General features: G+C 36.2%; 1 protein-coding gene and 1 long non-coding RNA gene across 2 annotated transcripts; one reads left to right on the forward strand and one right to left on the reverse strand.

Annotated features, from left to right (window-relative positions):
* Nucleotides 1–1471: 1471 nt before the first annotated feature.
* Nucleotides 1472–3211, reverse strand: LOC141607300 (zinc finger BED domain-containing protein RICESLEEPER 2-like). The gene has a single exon (XM_074426654.1). It carries the CDS (start codon nt 3209–3211, stop codon nt 1472–1474), a length of 1740 nt encoding a protein of 579 aa, XP_074282755.1.
* Nucleotides 3212–7564: 4353 nt separating this feature from the next.
* LOC141605379 (uncharacterized) lies at nt 7565–11007 on the forward strand. Its single transcript, XR_012526341.1, has 2 exons — nt 7565–7817; nt 10700–11007. It is a non-coding gene; the product is annotated as an uncharacterized LOC141605379 (long non-coding RNA).
* Nucleotides 11008–12656: the final 1649 nt, after the last annotated feature.

Here is a 12656-nt window from a genome sequence, read left to right on the forward strand (position 1 = left end):
CGCAAAAAGGTGTTTTTTGAAAGTTTGAAAATGACACGGAAGGACTTATGATCAAGTAGCACATAAGCACTCGCAGTTCATTATATTATGCATTATGCTGACACGGGTTTTGACTTAAAAGGGTGGGTTACACACCAAGCAATCAAACCCCAATTTGCGAGAGGGATACCAATCCAAACAAAATGTGTAAGGAGGGTGCCCTAGCCTCGTGCTCGAAAGTGATGAAAGCTCTTTGACGAAACAAAAATGTGTAACGTCAATGGTATGCTTGACTCAATCGGGATTCGAAACGCGGGGATGAGAAAACTCACGCCGACGAGAAGAGCCAATTGGTCGAAAAGGGTTAGGTTGTGGGCCCGAACAAGGAACCCGACCGTGACCGTAATATCAATTAATGCATTCCAACCAAGACCTCGTTCGAGTCTCACCATCTAGGGATCACAAAGACGTAAGTGTCCTAGTTATCCCCAGCGGAGTCGCCAATCTGTGGACATGGCCCACCTGCTAGCCCACTTCGATCTGTGGACGCACAGCGGTCTTTTAAAAGCCACGCTCGGCGGCGTAAAAAGGCTTTCGACCGGATCATTTTTTAGATCGGTCGGTTTCATCTCGGTTAGGGTCTCGAAACGATTAGAGATGTTCGGAGTCGCCACCAAGCATTTGTGGGATGCCTGGAACCCGTTCGAATTCCACTTTATACCTCGGTCAAATCGAAGCACAAAGCAGCGTTTGACATAGGTACTAAAGATAAGGAAATCGTCCCTCTTTAGCATCCTATCTCTAGAATGACTCTCGTACGCCCTGGATAAGGTCGTCCACTATCCAAAGTTTCTGAGTAAGAGGTGAAGGTACATATTGGGAAGCCCTTTAATCAGACACCCAATCCCGCCCGCGTTAGCGGCCTCTAATGATCGATCTTGGTTGGTTGAATGCAAAAGTTAATAAAACGGTTTAAATGCATGAATGCGCATCCAATGATTTAAACCTAACATGTGAGAGCTTTCTAAGTCGGTTGATTTAATCCAAGTATCAAGTATAAGATGTCGAGTTGGATTAATGATTGATTTGCATGCAAGACGGAAATTAAACATCCATTTACCGTATTAGGTTTAGGGTGCATAACATGATCCATTTATCTTAGTAAGGCATTTTGCAAATATGGTTTTGAATAACCAAATAGTCATCTGATCCGTCCTATACCCGGTAAAAATTTGGGCCGGGTGGGTCGGGTTATTGGGCGGTACGGCCCATGATCAGCTCTACTCTTAACCAATCTTCGTGACATGCAAGGGCTTCAATAGTCTGTGGTGAAAGAGAACTCCTCCATGGATTGATTAGTTTCTTACCCATGCTGAAAGCAGATTCTGAAGGTACCGTAGAGATCGGAACAGTTAAGATATCACGAGCTAAGCATGAAAGACAAGAAAATCTCTCGGACTGTTTTTTCCAATATAGTAGAACATTCAGGTCTTCATTTAAATCCACATTTTTTTTCCTCCAAATAAAGCTCCAGCTCGGATTTCTCGGCATCAATTTTTCTCTTCTTACTTAAAAAAGCAGCATAGTCTTCCTCATCATCCATTCTCCCATTAACCCCAAGAACATGATCATAATTAGAAGTATTCTTAACAAAATGAGAAGACTCTCCAAAAACATCCTTGTACTCATCATATAGCTCAAAAAGGGTGTTTTTTATATCCTCAATCTTTTCCTTTGCATAAACATTCCCATACAGCTTCGAATAACAATACTCAACCCTTTCTAACTTAAAACGAGGATCCAGAACCGCAGCACATGAAAGAATCAGACTGTACTCAGACCAATACTTATTAAACTTTTCATGCATATCAATAACCATGGTAGACAAAAAAGAAGGAGGACTATTATAAACCTCATCCAACTTCTTATGAATTTTCCACACTCCATGAAAATAAACATTTGCGGTAGGGGTATTTGATGCAGAAAATGAATTAGTCACTTCATAAAAGACCTTCAAAAACTTGTGTAACTCATTCACTTTCTTCCACTCCGCAGAAGAAAGATTATACACTTTGATGTCCTTATCCTTACTCACAAAGTTATCCAATACGTCTCTATAATAAAGGTAACGATCAAGCATTAAGAAAGTCGAATTCCACCGTATACATGTATCTCCTCGCAGCCTTTTAGTAGTGAGCAAGCCATAAGATGATTGAGCGACCTCATAAAACTTTTTTCTTTTAGGGATTGAATGACTCAAATGTTTAACAACACTTCTAATCTTACTAACTACACTATCAATCAAGTTCAAACCAGCTTGCACCACCAAGTTAATAATGTGAGCAGAACACCGCATATGAAAAAAATCTCCATTGGACACCAACACATTTTTCCTCATAAAATGAGTTCTAAGAGAGTTAATCATAGAATCATTATAACTTGCATTATCAACGGTAAAACTGAAAACCTTGTGAGCAATTTTCCATTGACCCAAACAAAAAGTAATCTCATCAGCAAGAGAAATGTCATCAAATGGGGGGGATAAAGCACCAAACTTAATTATTCTTTTTTGTAATTTCCAATCGCAATCAACCCAATGAGCAGTGATACACATATATTCATCATGGGTATGATCACTTCTCCAATTATCTGTGGTGAAACATATACGACCAGGGGCTTTTTGCAAGTCATCTTCAATTAGTTTCCTCTCTTCATTATAGTAGCTCAATGCATCTCTTTTTAGTGTGTGTCTACTCACATTAGTATACTGAGGGCACATTACAGATGTCATAAATCGAAACCCAGGCTCTTCACAAGTGGTAAACGGATGTGAACCAGCAACAATATAAACACATATAGCTCTACGAATCTCATCTAAATTAGGATTTGGATTTAATAAGGACATAGAACGCAAACCAGTGTTCGACGGAGAGCCAGCAATGCAAAAGTTTCGGATGTCGTGATTAAATCGTAAAGCACATTTTTTCATGTGTCTATTAAGATGAGATGTGCCATTACCACTATTTGCATTGAAAACTTGCTTACAATAGATACAAGTTGCTCGAACTTCACCAGGCGACAACTCTTCTCTGGTCATTCCCCTCCATACTTTTGACTTCAATTTCCTGCCTTTTCTATTGCAAGGAGCAGTGTTTTCCTGGGGAGCAACTGGAGTGGTGTTTTCTTTGGGAGCATCCAACTCAACAAGTTTATTTGTTGTTCCTTCGGCCATAGTAGTACGACTGGAATAAAACAAACACATTTGTAAATACATTATTCTGAAAAAAGGAAGAAAGCGAAAAGATTCCAGCCTTTATGAGATTGTTCCAATTCAAGACCCTTTATCATTTGAGCATGGAAGACAGTTTTTACTGAGAAAATTCAGAACTATATTGAAATCATAAAGGGGAATTACTAACTACAACAATCAGAGAATATAAAAAATTAAAAACCAATCGAACTAGACAGGAAAAAATCAATCAGAAACAATACTTTAAAACAAAAAAAACAATCAAATAATACAATCAGATCTAAAACTAATAAAATCATACAATCAGATGATAAAAAAGCTTATGAATTAGAAATAATACCTTAGATCTCAGCCTTATATTTACTCGATTTGCTTGTACTATTACGGCAGATCGATAAAGAACCCAAAATATACTCCGTAGCTTAATCGATAAACGAATAGGAATTGTGAAAGAAAGACTAAGATACACATATTTATACCCAGAGATGGAAGACATAGAGCCTATATTGAAGAAGATGTGAGACTGTTGGATGAGAAGACAATGAATGATAGCAGTTTTCGAGAGATGAAAATTGAAAGGTTGATACATCTGATTATTCTGATTCTATGTATTCAATTCAATATTGATTATTGGTATTGGTAATCTCAAGAGGTGGACGGTGGTCATTTACTAATTTTGTATTTTGTAGGTGTTAGCTTAACGGGCCGGGCGGGCTAGCCCGACTTAAAATTTCCTTGTCCTTGTCCGGCCCATTTACAAACATGGGCTGGGTTGGGTTAGCCCATGGCCCATTTTTAAAAAAAATTGTTGTCCAAACCCGGTAAAAATTTGGGCCGGGTGGGTCGGGTTATTGGGCGGTACGGCCCATGATCAGCTCTACTCTTAACCAATCTTCGTGACATGCAAGGGCTTCAATAGTCTGTGGTGAAAGAGAACTCCTCCATGGATTGATTAGTTTCTTACCCATGCTGAAAGCAGATTCTGAAGGTACCGTAGAGATCGGAACAGTTAAGATATCACGAGCTAAGCATGAAAGACAAGAAAATCTCTCGGACTGTTTTTTCCAATATAGTAGAACATTCAGGTCTTCATTTAAATCCACATTTTTTTTCCTCCAAATAAAGCTCCAGCTCGGATTTCTCGGCATCAATTTTTCTCTTCTTACTTAAAAAAGCAGCATAGTCTTCCTCATCATCCATTCTCCCATTAACCCCAAGAACATGATCATAATTAGAAGTATTCTTAACAAAATGAGAAGACTCTCCAAAAACATCCTTGTACTCATCATATAGCTCAAAAAGGGTGTTTTTTATATCCTCAATCTTTTCCTTTGCATAAACATTCCCATACACTTGAATAACAATACTCAACCCTTTCTAACTTAAAACGAGGATCCGAACCGCAAAGACATGAAAGAATCGGATCACTGTACTCGGACCAATACTTATTAAACTTTTCATGCATATCAATAACCATGGTAGACAAAAAAGAAGGAGGACTATTATAAACCTCATCCAACTTCTTATGAATTTTCCACACTCCATGAAAATAAACATTTGCGGTAGGGGTATTTGATGCAGAAAATGAATTAGTCACTTCATAAAAGACCTTCAAAAACTTGTGTAACTCATTCACTTTCTTCCACTCCGCAGAAGAAAGATTATACACTTTGATGTCCTTATCCTTACTCACAAAGTTATCCAATACGTCTCTATAATAAAGGTAACGATCAAGCATTAAGAAAGTCGAATTCCACCGTATACATGTATCTCCTCGCAGCCTTTTAGTAGTGAGCAAGCCATAAGATGATTGAGCGACCTCATAAAACTTTTTTCTTTTAGGGATTGAATGACTCAAATGTTTAATAACACTTCTAATCTTACTAACTACACTATCAATCAAGTTTAAACCAGCTTGCACCACCAAGTTAATAATGTGAGCAGAACACCGCATATGAAAAAAATCTCCATTGGACACCAACACATTTTTCCTCATAAAATGAGTTCTAAGAGAGTTAATCATAGAATCATTATAACTTGCATTATCAACGGTAAAACTGAAAACCTTGTGAGCAATTTTCCATTGACCCAAACAAAAAGTAATCTCATCAGCAAGAGAAATGCCATCAAATGGGGGGGATAAAGCACCAAACTTAATTATTCTTTTTTGTAATTTCCAATCGCAATCAACCCAATGAGCAGTGATACACATATATTCATCATGGGTATGATCACTTCTCCAATTATCTGTGGTGAAACATATACGACCAGGGGCTTTTTGCAAGTCATCTTCAATTAGTTTCCTCTCTTCATTATAATAGCTCAATGCATCTCTTTTTAGTGTGTGTCTACTCACATTAGTATACCGAGGGCACATTACGGATGTCATAAATCGAAACCCGTGCTCTTCACAAGTGGTAAACGGATGTGAACCAAAGAACAATATAAACACATATAGCTCTACGAATCTCATCTAAATTAGGATTTGGATTTAATAAGGACATAGAACGCAAACCAGTGTTCGACGGAGAGCCAACAATGCAAAAGTTTCGGATGTCGTGATTAAATCGTAAAGCACATTTTTTCACGTGTCTATTAAGATGAGATGTGCCATTACCACTATTTGCATTGAAAACTTGCTTACAATAGATACAAGTTGCTCGAACTTCACCAGGCGACAACTCTTCTCCGGTCATTCCCTCCATACTTTTGACTTCAATTTCACCCGCCTTTTCTATTGCAAGGAGCAAAGTGTTTTCTGGGAGCAACTGGAGTGGTGTTTTCTTTGGGAGCATCCAACTCAACAGGTTTATTTGCTGTTCCTTCGGCCATAGTAGTACGACTGGAATAAAACAAACACATTTGTAAATACATTATTCTAAAAAAAGGAAGAAAGCGAAAAGATTCCAGCCTTTATGAGTTTGTTCCAATTCAAGACCCTTTATCATTTGAGCATGGAAGACAGTTTTTACTGAGAAAATTCAGAACTATATTGAAATCATAAAGGGGAATTACTAACTACAACAATCAGAGAATATAAAAAATTAAAAACCAATCGAACTAGACATGAAAAAATCAATCAGAAACAATACTTTAAAACAAAAAAAACCAATCAAATAATACAATCAGATCTAAAACTAATAAACTCATACAATCATATGATAAAAAAGCTTATGAATTAGAAATAATACCTTAGATCTCAGCCTTATATTTACTCGATTTGCTTGTACTATTACGGCAGATCGATAAAGAACCCAAAATATACTCCGTAGCTTAATCGATAAACGAATAGGAATTGTGAAAGAAAGACTAAGATACACATATTTATACCCAGAGATGGAAGACATAGAGCCTATATTGAAGAAGATGTGAGACTGTTGGATGAGAAGACAATGAATGATAGCAGTTTTCGAGAGATGAAAATTGAAAGGTTGATACATCTGATTATTCTGATTCTATGTATTCAATTCAATATTGATTATTGGTATTGGTAATCTCAAGAGATGGACGGTGGTCATTTACTAATTTTGTATTTTGTAGGTGTTAGCTTAACGGGCCGGGCGGGCTAGCCCGACTTAAAATTTCCTTGTCCTTGTCCTACTACATTACAAACATGGGGTCAGGTTGGGTTAGCCCATGGCCCATTTTTAAAAAAAATTGTTGTCCAAACCCGGTAAAAATTTGGGCCGGGTGGGTCGGGTTATTGGGCGGTACGGCCCATGATCAGCTCTACTACGGATACATTATATTTCTTAGCTTGTTTATTGTATATACACTAGTATAAAACGGGTTACAGATTTCATTTTTTAGGATATTATTTAAACTGACACCTTATTAATATTTATTGCTTCATTCCATTTTATTTTAATATAAAAAAAATTAAAATGGAAAACTAATCAAAGAAATTTGAGTAAAGTTATGGAATGTATATTTTTATGAAAGTACTTTTTTTTACCATAAAACTACAAATTTCATTTTATAATTTTTTTTCCAAATAATGATTTTTTTTTTAATTACGAATCTTTTCACCTTATCCTAAATGTCACGAAGGGAGTTTACTGTTCAAATGAACAGTTTAAAACGCATCTATTGGTGTCGTTTTGGCGTTTTTCTTTTCTTGCGCTGGCCTATTTCTCTGGGCCTTCTTTGCCACTTGCTTTGATATACTGAGCCCAATTTGTGTTATACAAATTCTTGTTTGTGACAAGATATCAAGTCCGCTCTTGAAATGACGATACCATTTTACCTCACAAAAGCACTCCACTTTTTCTCTCTCTCTGCAACACTATTCATGTGGTCCCCTTTCTCCACTAACCCATTTTGTTACAATTTTAACTCACAAAATATCCGCCACAAATGGTAACCCGTCACAAGGGAGACCAATTGTTTGTGTTATTACTTCTCTTGCCTGACTAACCAAACCACACCTTTTCTCTTTACTTTCTCTGATCTCTTTCCACACATCACACCACACACCTTTTCCCTTTGCTTTCACTCCCACAAACCCTAATTCTGATGACGGGGACATCGTAAACCATCTGGCAGAGACACTGAGATCAATGCAGAGGACAGGGTGGCGACAGCAACGGTAAATGTTTGTCATGTGTCGACGAATCACTCTACCTATTATTTTCCCTTTTTCGCTATTGTCTTTATTTTCTCACTTTGATTTGATAGCTTTTGATTTTAAGATAGCAGGATAGTTTGTAACTTTTTTTTTTAATCGTATGATTTTAAATTTGACTGGTAGTTTTTATTTTCTGTTCTAATTGATGGGTCCTTGTGAGTTTTAATGGTTTTTTCTCGGTTATTTAAGTTTTGTAACCCTAACTTTGGTTTTCTTTCTCACCTACTTGATCTGGGTTTCTAATTGCCCATGTTTTCTGGATTATGCCTTACGAGTTGAGTCTGGTTTTAATTACTTTTGTAAAAAGAAGCAGACTTTTTACAAGTTCTTGTTTTTTTGTTTCTGTCAAGAAATGAGCGGGATTAGTAAATTTTGTGGCTTTAGGATCTGTTTAGGAATTGTAGAATGATTACATATTTTTTGGGTTTTTGTTGCTGGACTGCTGGTTTGATGAAACTTGGAGATATTGAGGTTGGATAAAGCTTATTTAAGAAAAAGGGTGTTAGCAAAGTTTTATAAAGTTGGTAGCTGAATTTGATAAAGATGGTAGCTTCAGGATTATGGCTTGATGAAGTTTAATTATTAGTTGGCATGTGTTAATAGACTTATTGAGGTTCGATAAAGGTTATTAGAAAGGGTGTTAACCGAGATTGGGGAATGGGGTTGGATAAAGACGGTTTTATCTGAGCAAACACAGATTAGAGAATCCTTGTTTCCAGGTCGTTTAAACATCTTTTAAAATTCTTCTATTCAGAATTTTGATTACCTTGTTCCCATTAGGATTTAAAATTGAGTGGCTTACCTGGATGAAGCAATCTTGGAAGAACTAAACTGGGTAGTTTGCTAATAGAAAAGAAAAGTAACAATAGCGCCTATGATTCCGTTACCGATAGCTGACCCGAGATCTAAGAAAGGTTAGTTTTCTTTTCTCCATCCGCTAATCTAATCTCTTTACTACTCAAGTAAGAGAGCACCCAGCGAAGCCAACATAATCCTAGCCGAATAAAAAAATGACTCATTCAAAGGAGACAGGTAGAGCACATACTTTAGGATCGTATATTATACCATTGTCAACTGCCTGTGCTATAATGCAATCACCTGTGGACAAGTTTGACCATTATAGTGACCATTCATAACCCCTTAAGAGCATAAACCTAAAATGAGAATAAAAAGGATGATGGGTACGTGTTTGTGATAAACAATGGTTCTTAGAGTTGCTACTTTTTGTATATTCAAGTATGTCAATTTGTATGAACTTCATTATCATTTTAAGGAAGAATTCAATGGAATAGAAAGATTTTTAGAGTAGGAGTGTTCGGAACTTGTAAAAAGTGTTCTTTCTCCATGAATGATTGAAGCTCTATTCTCTTTATGAGAAATGCTTGCCAAATAAATAATGGCAATGCTTAGCAATTTGTTATACCTATAGTCCAGATCTATTCCTAGCAAGGTAAGGTATCCGAATATTTATTCAATTGCAGATACCAGTGTTTTAAATGTAAGGGTTATTTGATACCTAGAGATGTAGCTCGTATTGTTGTATCAAACCATGTATCTTACATTGACCCAATCTTCTTTTTCTGTGAGTTGTTCCCCATGGTTGTATCATCCTGCTCCCACGATTCTTTTTTGTTTTGTTGGGAGTATTAGGAATATTATAAGGGCTGTGCAGGTATGTGACTCTTCTTATCTGACTTTTGCTTGCTGCTGATCTTGCAGATTATTTTTGTGTGTTAAAAGTATTGCTCTCGTAGTCCATATTATTATTGTCTTCGTTTGTCTGTTCTATCAACGAATCCTAAGCCTCTTTTTATAATAAATGCTCATGATTAGGCACTTACAGTCCTATGTTTGCTTTAATTAGATCTTAGATGTTTTTTTTAATTGGTTGTAATTGTTTTCAAGTTATATATGTCAATAGGTTTTCACCGGCATCAAGGAGAAACGCTATTATTGAGATAAAGGAATTCTTGGCTATGGATTAGTAATTGATTTGTAACTTTGTAGTTTGTCAATTATGAGTAATTGATTTCTTGTTGCTGGTTAGTTTGATTAAGGTTCACATGTAAAATACAATCTTATAAATAAAGAGCCATATGATATACAATGATGATAGTGCTTACTTTCTCCGTCCATTCATTTTTTCACCCTTTTTTTAGTACTTTGTGAAGATAGTTTAATCGTAGGTAAAAAAATGACTGGGGCTGAGGGAGTAGTACCTAAAGTCCTTGCACCAGTTTGATGAAGTTTGCTCATGAAATGGGGTTGTGACGTGTCTGAGAGCATTTTGTTATTTTGATGTACAAAGTTTGACACTTTCTCCGGAGTTCATTATCAAAATGTCTAATGGAATGTAGAGTTGACTTTCTTAGGTGGTTATTAGTAATGAGTTTATATAATCTGGACCGAGGTGTAGAGATAGCTGTAATTTAAATGCGAAGTAGATGTCTTGTTGCTTGTAGCCTAGCCTTGTTTTGCTGCTAGCATCTCTAGCTCAATTTTTGAAAGTTGGACTAATAAAGTGGAAGTGTTTTTCCTGCTTTGTCAAATCTCGTGAATGAGAACCTGGACAAATGTTCGTATCTAATCATAGTTTAGTTCTTTTTCTTTGAAATTGTTTTATTTACTTTGTTAGTCAATTGAGAATCGCAGATTTGTGTTAAGTTGGCCTCATATAAGAGCTCGTATAAAACGGTTTTTTGTAATCGATTTCTCAATACTGATTACTATTTGAACTACTATGGTTTTGAATTTTGTAAATGTAAATTTGTTTTTTACATGTCTAAAACCTTTTTATAAAGGACCATTTGTTTAAGAAGATGCATGTGTGCATAATATTGCAGGAAGAATGGAAAGACGTGGAGAGAAGTAAGAAGTAGAAGTAGAGGAAGGAATGGCGAGACCAAGAGTGGCGATTCGAAGAGTCATAGCTTGGAGTTCAGGCATTCAGTCGTTAAGTTTCAATGATTTTGATTCTTGACACCGGGGTGTATCGTAACCTCTCGCCCCTTTAACCAGTAATTAGCCATCTCTCTTTTTCTTTGACTTGTTCAATTTGAATGTTTTCTTACTGTCACACAGTTGCCTTGTTTCTATTATGCATGATTTTATAGTCTCTTTGTTGCTTATAAGGGAAGGCCACGTACATCTATATCTCCCCCTTTTACAACCTTACCCCGTAATTTACAAATGCCGCTGACACATTGTTATAATGTTGTTATTCTTATGCATGATCTCTTTAGTCTTGATTGCAGTTGAGTGAAGAAACAAGAGAGTTTGATATTAATACATCCTTATGACTTTAAACTTCGAATTCAGTTGGTTTTATGGTTATGGTCGTGAATCCTTGATGTACGTTGATTCATGAAAATGTTACTATATAATACTCCCTCCTATTCACAATGATCTTCCCACTTCAATAAAATACTCCTCACAAATATTAGAGAAGTGGGAACATTATTGTGAATAAGGGGAAGTATTCTATTAATAAATGCATTGTGTTTTGAAGTGTTTAGTTAGAAGTTTTCTCTTTGTAATTGATAATTGATTGGATATTATCTGTATTATCACTTACATAACGAAGAAGTTCATACGTAATTGATACTTAACTGGATATTATTTGTATTCATGACAATTGTAGTTGGCAGGCTTGAACATTAGAACAAGTTGTATAACTGGATATTATTTGTATTCATGACAATTGTAGTTGGCAGGCTTGAACATTAGAACAACTTGTATACATTAGAACAAGTTGTATGCAGGTGCCCATCTACCTGTAATGAAACGCTGTTTGCTAGCAGTTGTCGGATTATATATTGCGTTATCGAGAATGGGGTGTTGTTTGTTAAGTTGTATGCAGGTGCCATCTACCTGTAATGCAACGCTGTTTGCTAGCAGTTGTCGGATTATATATTGCGTTATCGAGAATGGGGTGTTGTTTGTTGAATTTGCTGTCTGATAAAAAAAATACACCTGTGTTATAGTTGGTTTTCTAGAACAGGAGCTGCTTCGTGGTTAATGGTTCGTGGAGTAAGGTGGTCAGAAAATGCTTGAATTAATAGGAGCAAAGTGCATGAATCATGTTTAACTTCAACAGTATTAATATAGAAGACATAAGCAATGTGGCATTGGTGTTATAAGTTAAGGAAAAACAGTATATTTACTTATTTTATACTACATGCAGTAATCTTATATTAGACCGTTTTAAATATTTTTGTTTTCTCATTTGATTATAGTGTTATAAGTAAAAGAAAAGTTTAAACTTTGCTGGTTTTATATGTAATTGTGAACTATTTATAGTACTTGATTTATGAACATGAAATTTTTAACCATTTATATTTTTGTTGGATTAGTTGTAAAACTTGTGTGCTCCCCAGTTCCTCAGAAACGACGGTCTTAACTATAAGTAATGGGCTAAAGATGTGTGACAGTCTTATACTCCTTCCGTCCCGATCAATTGTTGTCCTTTGGTTTTGGCACAAAGACCAAGGGAAGAGGGGTCAATTACTAAATGACAAGTGAACCCAATTGTGTGAATGATCAAATTGCTCATCAAATTCATTCTTAAAATAGAAAGGACAACAATTGACTCAGACACCCCAAAATGGAATAGGAACACAAATGACCGGGACAAAGGAGTATAACTCTTGCTAATGGGTTGTCTCCAAATTTTAACAGTCTCAAATAAATTAATGTGCAGCTCTGGTTATTTTCTCAATTCAGACATGGCTAGAACTACTCCACCAAAAGGAAGTGCAGCTGCTGCTGCAAGTCTTCGCCAGAGAAGGACAGCGGGTGTAG

Source organism: Silene latifolia, chromosome 10, assembly GCF_048544455.1.
Source record: "Silene latifolia isolate original U9 population chromosome 10, ASM4854445v1, whole genome shotgun sequence".
Lineage (NCBI taxonomy): Eukaryota > Viridiplantae > Streptophyta > Magnoliopsida > Caryophyllales > Caryophyllaceae > Silene > Silene latifolia.

Excerpts from the sequence above, each read along its gene's own strand:
- LOC141607300 (XM_074426654.1), bottom strand. The coding sequence starts at position 3,211 with ATGGCCGAAGGAACAACAAATAAACTTGTTGAGTTGGATGCTCCCAAA.